This window comes from Salvia hispanica, chromosome 6, assembly GCF_029641045.1.
Source record: "Salvia hispanica isolate PSC_SH4W2 chromosome 6, Shi_PSC_v1, whole genome shotgun sequence".
Taxonomy (NCBI): Eukaryota; Viridiplantae; Streptophyta; class Magnoliopsida; order Lamiales; family Lamiaceae; genus Salvia; species Salvia hispanica.
In genome coordinates, this window is record NC_142697.1 from 13,968,383 (window position 1) to 13,979,211 (window position 10,829).

The 10,829-nt window shown below is 34.3% G+C and overlaps 2 protein-coding genes across 2 annotated transcripts; one reads left to right on the forward strand and one right to left on the reverse strand.

Annotated features, from left to right (window-relative positions):
- Positions 1-4,828: 4,828 nt before the first annotated feature.
- On the reverse strand, positions 4,829-6,923 carry LOC125204538 (protein DETOXIFICATION 24-like). The gene is made up of 7 exons (XM_048103226.2): positions 6,593-6,923; positions 5,984-6,525; positions 5,830-5,916; positions 5,691-5,747; positions 5,365-5,603; positions 5,080-5,285; positions 4,829-5,003 (listed from the first exon to the last, which is right to left on the reverse strand). Exons 1-7 carry the CDS (start codon positions 6,869-6,871, stop codon positions 4,959-4,961), a joined length of 1,455 nt encoding a protein of 484 aa, XP_047959183.1. The 5' UTR covers positions 6,872-6,923; the 3' UTR covers positions 4,829-4,958.
- A 1,714-nt stretch (positions 6,924-8,637) lies between these two features.
- Positions 8,638-10,829, forward strand: LOC125203560 (protein KTI12 homolog). Its single transcript, XM_048101942.2, has 2 exons — positions 8,638-8,970; positions 9,674-10,829. The coding sequence occupies exon 2, from the start codon at positions 9,674-9,676 to the stop codon at positions 10,580-10,582; it is 909 nt and encodes a 302-aa protein (XP_047957899.1). The 5' UTR covers positions 8,638-8,970; the 3' UTR covers positions 10,583-10,829.

Here is a 10,829-nt window from a genome sequence, read left to right on the forward strand (position 1 = left end):
TTTATTCAAAAGAAAAAACAATTTTATTTAAATAATAATATCTATTTTAAAAGAATATTTCTCTAAATACCCCCAAAACGGAGAGTTTTGGGAGATTTTGAATAATATTTTATGTTGAGGATTATAATTGCAATTACTATAAAATTCAGAAATTAATTCTAATAAATATATAATATATAATCCTAATAGGTTTCCCACGTTTCTTAAAATTCTGAAATTAATTCTAATAAAATAAATTGATTTGATATCTATTTTAAAAGAATATTTCTCTAAATACCCCCAAAACGGAGAGTTTTGAGAGATTTTGAATAATATTTTATGTTGAGGATTATAAATGCAATTACTATAAAATTCAGAAATTAATTCTAATAAATATATAATATATAATCCTAATAGGTTTCCCACGTTTCTCAAAATTCTGAAATTAATTCTAATAAAATAAATTGATTTGATTTTAGATTCTCCACTACCTAAACACTCCTCCACTACCTAAATAATCGATTCCCACTTTTCCCATTAGTTTGTAATTACCATCCCACTAATATGTCTCACTAATGACACGAACAAACCCTATAAATGAAGAGTTTCCTACTCACAATCATACCTATATAACATCGTCGACCATACACCTGCTACACTTGTCTTTCTCATGAAAAAATGGGACGCAAAGGTGTTTTCAAAGCGAATTTGATGGAAAATTCTAGGGCACTCGAATGTAAGAGCAAAGCATGGATCAAGTTTGATGAAGAAAATGGTGATAAATCTAGTGTATGATTTTTTGAGAAGGAACGCCTCATCTAAAACTACAATAAAATAAGGAACAAAATAAATTTACAATGCACAAAATCAATAATCAATATGTATTAAAATATTTATCCGTAGAGCAAAACATAAGATGAGACCATGAAAGTACATTGAGATACTTTTTTATGTACCGTGCTGATTGTTTTTACTTTTATTTGTATTGCACTATTTACTCTAGCTAAAACCATGAATTTAATAATTTGAATGATTTAAATATGAGGAAGATGGTGACTATAAAAGAACTCATGAATTGATTCCAATATAGTTCAGTGTATATTATTCTTATATAATAAAAATAAATCATATTATTAGTTATTTGTTGTAATTATCTCTTAGAGTTCTTACCCTAATTTGAATTTAGTAATACAGTATCTTTGTATAATGTGATTATAGATTACTAAATCCAAATTAAGTACCAGTAATGAACAAATGATAAATAAATTTTAATTAGGAATAAATAAATTACAACCGTAGATTGTTAAATTATATTAAAAATTTTAAACCAAAGTCATCTTGTCTAACCTTAATTATACTTATACTGTAAACTTTGCATATATTCCTTATTCCATTCAATGCCATCGAACGCCTCACAGTTCGTACAGTCGAACTTATTGCCCACCTTTGAAAATTTTCTGACACACTGTTTGCATTCTATATAGAATCATTGACCATAATGACATTCGATATTTTCAATTCTCCCACATAGCCAGTAAGAACCATCCTATGCATCACAATAAATAATCGTGAGCTAAATAAAACATCAAATAAAAGGGAAAAAAATGCCTTTAGGTGGAGCACATCCCCTAAAGATTTAACATCAATAGCATCAAATTCATTAGATGTAAAAGGAACAGTCGATTCATGACTTGCAAAAGAGGCGTCGCTAGCAATCCTATCAAGATAGAACGCCCATGGTAAGATATCAAACAATCAAATGAGGTTAAATCTTATAATGGTCTTATGTAACAAAAAACACATACAAATGTAAGGGGCAAAAACAAACCTCTCCTTCAATTTGGAAATTTTATCAATATTTGCATTAATGTGAACCATGGATGCACTAAAATGCGTGCCCGCACGAACAGCCCCTGAAATTTTAAATTTATGTTATTCCGGGTAACAACACTGTAAAATAAATACATTCAATAAATAAATAATTAAAAACCATCCCCACCTCGAAATAAAGTAGGCTTGCAGAATTGGACAATGGCAATAGGAATTTTCCCTTTAACTCTTTCCATTTGTTCAAGATAGGAGTCTACAGCCCGCAGGGGCTTAGCGCAGTTGGTTCCGGGGGAGCAGATATTGCTACAAGGAGCTGGGTTCGAATCCCACTACTGGCGTATGGGAGCTTCCATCTCTCAGGCACAAGTGTGAGGCCTTGGGAGATGGTCTCCTGTCAGGACAGTGGGTTGAAGGCCTCCTCTCTAACGGGCCGCTATGTACCCTGATTGAACCCCCTCACAAACTGTCGGGCTGGGGTGTGGGGGCGGCCAGGGTGACCGCATCACCTTTTTTGCTACAAGATAGGAGTCTACAATATGCCACAGTGTCAATAGAGGATGTTATTCCTACAGAAAGCGGTGTTTAAAATACATTCAACAAATGAGCAAACTAAACAATAATTCAACTCGTACTGTGGATCTGATAGTTGTATTTCAATGAGTTTAGATGTAAAGTGTTTGACAATATGGCCACAATTGACAATCACACCAATAATATTTGTAAAAGTAATAAGTAAGCAGCGAGGAGATATAGAAACGGAAAGTAACGCTAAAATTTAAGATGTTGAAGTCACCAAAAAGTGGTTCGACTGCTATATTGGCAATCTGACTAATTTCCTCAAATGACTTAAACTGAAACGTCATTTTTGTAAACTGTGGTTCATTCACTTCAAACATTTGTGTCTTTGAAAACATAATCAACCGAAATGCATAATTTGTTAGGGGATTGCGAGGACTATCCTTTAGTATTCCACCAAACCGCGCGTGCAAAGCTCGTGGGAAAGTAGCTTGGATTTTAGTGCCCTGTAGGAAAAGTCCAAAAGTTATGATTTACTATTACTTTGCAAATAAACATTCGACGACCAACAAATTAACGTACCGCACGATCTTATAAAACACACTGTTTGCTGATCACAATGGTTTTGTCTCCGGGAGCAGTTGTGTCACAAATACGAATGCAGCGTACATTGACAACCAAAGAAATTGAAGAAGCCTCGTCGAGCTTACTGAGCATGGTGTGGAATGGTTCCATGGCGTCATGAAAATGGTATGCTTAGTTCTATAAGGTAGTAAGTAGGTATTTTACCATATATATGACATATTTATATACAAAATTATTATGCACGTAACCTCCTTCCACCTCCCACTCCTTCCACTTAAGGCTCCACTTGCATTAATCGTAGGGAAACAAAAAATGATTACCACTTGCATTAATCGTGTGATAATTAATATAGGGAAACAAAATAAATTAGTTAAATTCCATTCCTACAATTATGGAATTCAAATTTGTGTTAAATTTTAAATCTACAAACAAAATACCGTGTGATTACTTTTATTTAGAATTGATTATAATAATTAATTAAATTTAACACCATCGTCATGGATTAATTATAGGAAAACAAAATAAATTAGTTAAATTCCATCCCTACAATTATGGAATACAAATTTACATGTACATCCATAAAATAATTTAGCTTCGTACAAAATAATACAGTAACAATTCTTTAAAAATGATAAATAAATTAGTTAAATTCCATTCCTACAATTATGAAATTCAAATTTGTGTTAAATTTTAAATTTACAAACAAAATACCGTGTGATTACTTTTATTTGGAATAGCCATGGTCATGGATTAGTTATAGGGAAACAAAATAAATTAGTTAAATTCCATCCCTACAATTATGGAATTAAAATTTACATCCATATAATAATTTAGCTTCGTACAAAATAATACATGTAACAATTCTTTTAAAATGATTACAATGGAATTATAATTGATTTACCTAAATACCCCCAAAATTGTAACCTAAATGGAATATTAATACTATGACTCTTCATTTTTTTTATAATTACCTACCCACTAATGACATTCATTGTCACTTACCCACTAACCTATTAATTTTGGGATTTATATAGTCGTCAAATTATGAAGAGATTAATTTAAATATGTATGTGGATGTACAAGTCAACCATCTTGAAGATTATGGCCGGGCTTCTTGCTCTAGACAAGGTAATCTTGATTTATCCAAGTTCGATCCTTTCATTTAGTATTATGTTGTACTTTATACTGATATATTATTATTATTGATAGAAGCTAATTTAGATTGTGATTGATTGTATTCTTGTGGTCTCTCATTAATTATGAACAACTAGGTTGAGGTATTGATTCGCGGGAGAAGACGGCACGGGTTGATCAGTGATGAAGAACTATCTGGCCTAAGAATTGGCTTGGTGAGATAACATTTTTGCACCTCCTCATTATTTCAGTAATTCTAATCTAGACAGTTCTTTCTACTGTCCAATGTAACAGGTTTTTCATAGTGCAACACTTTTTTATTCTCTCACTGTTCGTGAAAATATCGGGTTTCTGTTGTAAGATATTTGTCTTTATAATTAGTTTTTGCTTCATTGTTATCAACTGTATTTCATGTTTAAGTTATTGGTACAATAAATTGCTATTGTATAAATTTGTGATTTTAGAACTTGAAATAATAATATAGTTTCTCATTAGGTATATGTGTTATTTTTTCTCTCTGTCTGATTTTGTATTTTTTAATAATTATTTTTTATTCTATGTATTTATGATTTCAGATGTCATACAATAATATTTAATTATTTTACAGTATAAAATAAGTTTAAATAAAAAAAATAGGGTGGGTGATACTAGTTTTAATTTAAAGTGAAGATTTGATCGCCACATTATTTTACTCAACTTGCAATTTGGGTGAGTTGAAAAGTTCACGTTTTCGTGACAAACGAGAATTGGGCTAATGTTGATGTAGTTAGAGGCAATCAATTCATGTTACGTTGTACACGTTATTTGCTAATATGGGAAATCAAGATTTTACACATTTTTAATATGAAAACCATGAAACTTTCAAGTTACAACTGAAAAAGCATACACAACAAACTCTGATTTTCAGAATCAAATTATTCCAAGTTCCATCTCTTTAGACGTGCTGAAGTCTTCAACACCTGTTCAAGGAAAAGAAAACAAAATTATGATAATATCCATTATTGGAATAAAGAATTTGTTGGTATTATTAGTGACCTCTTTATCCCAATTTGTTTTCCAAACCAAGTAGATCATGGCACAAGTCTCAGTTAGAACTCCAAAGGCAAGCCCTAACCATATCCCCTCTACTTGAAGATGAAGCACGTATCCAAGCACAACTCCTACCGGCAGTCCAATTCCATAGAAACAAACTAAATTTATGACCGCCACCTTCGTTTGCAGACCCGATCCTATAGCCACACCTAGCAAGACAACACAAACACACACAAAATGGGATCTCAACATTCACAACAAAATCTGTATTTGGGAGTTGAAACTGACCAGAGAGGACCGGGTAAATGCTAGCAAACAAGGCCGAAAAGGCAAGAAGAAGTGAGAGACGAGAGGCTGTGTGGATGACTGCCTCATCATCGGTGAAGAGATATGTGATGTTGGTGCTGAATAGGAAGCAGATGATCCAAAACAAGAGCCCTATCGAAGTAGAGGTGCCCATTAGCACTTTGATTGAGAATCTCACCGCTCCCGCGTCTCCTCTCCCTAGCTCATTTCCAACCCGAACACTGAGTGAGGGAGGGAGGGAAACACTTTTTCAGTCATATCACAAAGAGGAGATAATAGGAGAGGAGAGGAAGGATTAAATCATGTACCATGCAGCACCCATAATGCCCATGATGAACATCAACATCCAAGAAACTATATTGAGGCTGCAATTAAATAAAATACTACTACTACTCAGTAAATGATGGAGTAGTAAAAAAAACATGAATTAGTAGAGTGTTTACATACCTAATGGAAAATGCATTTATAGCAACTTGTGCATTTTCCATGTATCCAGCCAGCAACACCAGAATTGCATAGTACCACAGCTCCAGACTGCAACAGAGGGAGGAGGTCATAACAAACAACAAGGAATGGAATTAGAGAAATTTATGAGTTTTACCATATCATTACACCAGATGACAGTGAGAGCTTCACAACTGGCCATATATCCTTGAAGGCAGCTGTACTAAAACCTCTCCATGTCTCCGGACACCAACCTCCGAAAATGTACACAAATTCCCCCAAAACAAGAAACCAAGAAGAGACGCATAGAGCCGCCATAGCGCCACCCAATCCAAAATCCAAAACATACACAAAAAGATTAGAAAAAGCAATGTGGATCACAAACTGCAAACCCGATAGCCAGGCAACGATCATGTTCTTCTGCTGCGCTTGCAAGTACATCTGTATGGTCAAATTAAAGATGAGTGCGTATACGTATGGAATGAAGCAGAGAGATATATAGCCAGCAGATTCCGCTATCTCTTTCTGTTGGCCAACGAGTTTGAAGATCTGCGCCCCAAAGACGAAAACAGGGAGGAAAAGAGTGAGAGTGATGAGATCAATGAGCCATGAGCGCTGCAGGTAGATTCCCATCATCTCATAATGCTTTGCCCCGAATGCCTGCCCACACAGAGTCTCGGTTGCACTCGACATCCCAATCTGTTTACATCTCATAAATCATAACCACTACTTGTACTACTTAAACATTTGAAATGAAAAAAGATACCAATATGCCGTTGACGAAACGGACGCTTAGAGTTTGGACGAGAGCGTAGCCGGCAAGATCGACGGCGCTGATGTGGCCGATAAAAGATTGCGTGACGACGATGGTGCCGAAAGAGCTCACTCTTGCGATCACACTTGGCGTGGCAATCCTCCATATTTTCTTCGATTCTTCACATATTCTTGCTTTCAAATCACCATCTTCTTTTCGATCCAAAAGCCTCTCTTCAAGGCTGTTATCGTCCATGCTTGCTGTAAACTCGATCTGTATCCCCTCTGCCATTTTATTTTAATAATAATAGCAGTTGAAAATTTATTGGAGAGGGCTCCATGTGAAAGCTTTGTTTAGTAGAAATTTCGTGCAATGTCGTAAACACGAAATATCAAAATATCTAAATAGTACGTGGCTACGTGCTACTACGTGGTTATGTAACAAGAAAGACACTGGTAATAATAAACAAAACCTGCTACATTAGTACTATTCCCTCTGTCCAATTAAAAATTAAACGTTTTTCTTTTTGGGTTGTTCCATTAAAATGATACATTTCCTAAAATGGAAACAACATAATCTTTATTTTGTCCACTCTTACTTTACTCTATTTTCAATAACTCACAAAACAACACTATATTAAATCTTGTACCAGAAATCAAATGTTTCATATTTAATGGGACGGAAGGGAGTATTATGTGTTACATTTTCGGTTTTGCATTTAGAAAATAACAATTCTGTTATTTTTTTTATATTAGTAGTATTATCCGGTCGGACCGCGAACCGGCGACTGATTCGGTCTGGTTCGTCCCTAAAAACCGTTAGCACGTCGGACCGCCTTGAACCATCAGAACCGGCCGCTCAGACCGGCTGGGCCGGAAACCGGAAATCGATTTTTATGTTTAAACCAGCCGGAAACCGAAAATCGATTTTTATGTTTAAAATGTTTTATAAATATGAGAATACTAGGGTGAACCCTAGACCTCTATGTAAAATACCAACAACTCTACCACTCCACCACATGCACTTGAATAAAATAATGTGAACATTAATTATTTTTATAAATTAAACCTTTAATTTTTTTTCCACACAAATTAATAATTTATGTTAATTTTATACTTTTAAATAATTGTTAGTTGTGATATGTTTAATTATAATTATCAGTTACTAAATTTTATTTTTATTGGTATAATATATACATAAATAGTTAATTTACCTAACATTTAATATTATATATATTATTAATATAGTTATCACTTTATTAAATATTACTCCAAACTTACTAATAATTCACGTTTAATTTTATGTATTAACTAATAAAAGTAATATAGTATATATTTATCCAAATGAACTAAAAATTCATATTTAGTTGTATATATTGTCTATAATATTATTTCACCACATAAATTTTTTTGAATTAATATGAATTTTATCTATTTATATATATGTAATATGTACTACTTTTAACTACACTAATTAATAATTTATATATTTAATTATTATGTAAATATTGTCATTCACTTATTTTAAATACTCTTCCTATTTAATTTATATATAAATTTTAATACATGTTTTTGTTATATATTACTTTTATTACTCACTAAATTTTAATATATTTTGTAAGAGTATATTTAATTATAAATATTTGTATGATAAACAATAAAATGGTTCAACCAGTAGTTAAACCAGTTGAACCATGAACCAGTATCATCGGCGATTCACTCACCGATCCGATTTTTAAAACATTGGTTGTTTTTCTCTTTTAGTGTGTGGTGGTGGCCAGCCAACTTCTAGTTGCCGCCAACACCTTACTATCCTTAATCTGAAAATATTTCCCTTTTTAATCTTTCTCTATATTCCCGACTCCTACAAATTTCCAATTATTTTATATGATTAAACATGTTCCCTACAAATTTGACCTATTTATGTTATTGGGTGGTATACTATATTTCTATAATTCGTTACTGTTTTTAGTGTTTTAAAAATAAATCTGGAAAACGTGGCCATGTTTTACTAGTAAAATACAGTGCATATATGAGTGAAATTAGAATGCATGAGGATTTGCACTCACAAACTGCACAGCCCATCTTCACAATCAAAGCCCATTAGGACTACCCAAAAAGAGTAACCTAGATTTAATTTGCGTAGTTTTCTAATATTTTCGTAATACTAGCGTAATTCTAGGTTTTAGCTTTGAATTTTCCGATCCGTGCGATTTTTCTCCCAAATCTGATTTTCTTGGCCTTTTTGTTTCCAATTGGCTTCATTCTTCATTTCGCCTCTATTAATAGAATCAGGAATTGTAATTCTATAAGGAGGCTTTTTGATACCTAGGGTTCGCTGTTCGTCGTTGCTCTATCTTCAGGCTCACTGTAAATTGGTTTATATTTTTGGTACGTATGTTTCCGAATTGATTTTTTTTTTATTTATTTTTTTTATGTTTTTTTGGTGGTTTCATATGTGGAGTTAAATCTAGGTTAGGGTTTCGTATGAAAATTGGGCGTCTTCTTTTACTTTAGCTGGATCTTGCAATAATTTAGCTGCAGAGAATAGATAGGTTCTTCAGTTGTAATATATTCAATTAATTTGGGAAAATATATCTCCCAACCTAATTGCTCTAAGTAGAAAGCAGTGAAATGAGGCATAATAACATCAAGGGAAACTTAAGATGACATGTAAAAAATGATTGCTAAAAAGAGCACAAGATAGGTATTTGGATACATTTAGTGACAATGGTGGATGTCATGAAAGGAAGTAGTAGAGTTATAAGACTGGAATGGGTTTGAGATCTGTTACTTGAATTTTTTACATTGCCTATGTTCCTTTTTACCCTAAACCCTAGATATGGTACTGTTACTGTCTGGCATAATTGGTTCAAAATGAATACTACTACTATTATCTATATATCTCACAATGTTGAGTTTTGCGATAACTTAATACGGAATTACTTTACTGTTAAAAAGATAGTCTTACTCTTAGCAGTAGATTTTGGTAGCAAGTAGTTTTATTGTATGCACACTATTTTATCGAAAGAAGTGGTTGTGCATTGCTATAGTGCTTCATATGGAATAAAGCTTACACAAACAAGTCTTGCAGATGGCTTTGGTTGTTATTTGTGGTCAGCCTTGTAGTGGGAAGTCAACAGCCGCAGCCTGCCTGGCTGAAGCCCTTCAAGATGCAGAACCGAAGCCATCAGTTCGGATCGTTGATGAATCTTTGTTTCACCTCACACGGAACGAGGGCTATGCTAACATGCCATCAGAAAAGAATTTAAGAGGAGTTTTGAGATCTGAAGTTGATAGATCTCTGACCAGAGACAATATTATTATAGTGGATTCTTTAAACAGCATAAAGGGGTACAGATACGAGCTATGGTGTCTGGCTCGTGCAGCTGGTACAAGATACTGTGTCGTGCACTGTGATACTGAAGAGACATACTGTCGGAAATGGAATGAAGAACGAAGGGATAAATCAGAGGCGACTTATGATGATAAAATATTTGAAGATCTGGTTAGAAGATTTGAGAGGCCAGATAGCAGAAACCGTTGGGATTCACCATTGTTTGAGCTATGGCCCTCCAGAGATGGGATTGAAAAATCGTCCGCTGCCATAGTCGATGCTGTGAGATACCTGACAAAAAGAGTAGACTCAAAAACCAAGGATGTTAAAGTATTGCAGCCTACTATTGCAACACAGGGTGCACGACTAACAGAGGCGAATTCTCTCTACGAGTTGGATAGAGCAACACTTGAGGTAATGAACATGATCGTGGAAGCACAGTCCCATGCAGCCGGAGGTCCCCTCAATGGCGTGACTCTTGGGCCGGGCTTACCTAGTGTTGATATTTCAAGGCATGTTGGCCTCCCCGAGCTGCGTAGGCTCAGGCGAACTTTCATAAAATTAACAGGGCAGTCGAGCTTGAGTGGTCCGCCACCACCCTCAGATGCTGATAGTGCAAAGAGAATGTTTGTGGATTACTTGAACAGGGAATTAGAAAGCAATTAGTGCCAGAGAAAAATCTTCTCGACGTTCTGCAAATGCACGGCAGTGTCCATGCCGTAGAGTTTTGCATTATCCCTGGAAGCAATGCTGGAGACAAGACCTTGGAGCAACCGGGCCATGATTTTGGGATAAGGTGATTTAGCACTGTACCATTAAATTAAGCTTATTTTTCGAAGATATTGTGCTGTTTGTTTCGTGTTGTATGGTTAATGGTCAAAGCATATATACATATTATAACTTACTTTCCTTA

What these genes read in the sequence shown, in the direction of transcription:
- LOC125204538 (XM_048103226.2), bottom strand. Translation starts at nt 6,871, where the DNA reads ATGGCAGAGGGGATACAGATCGAGTTTACAGCAAGCATGGACGATAAC. An exon ending in GGCATTATGGGTGCTGCATG is followed by an intron (nt 5,604 to 5,690) that starts GTACATGATTTA and finishes TCCCTCACTCAG; the next exon opens with TGTTCGGGTTGGAAATGAGC. An exon ending in AAACAAATTGGGATAAAGAG is followed by an intron (nt 5,004 to 5,079) that starts GTCACTAATAAT and finishes TTCCTTGAACAG; the next exon opens with GTGTTGAAGACTTCAGCACG.
- LOC125203560 (XM_048101942.2), top strand. Translation starts at nt 9,674, where the DNA reads ATGGCTTTGGTTGTTATTTGTGGTCAGCCTTGTAGTGGGAAGTCAACA.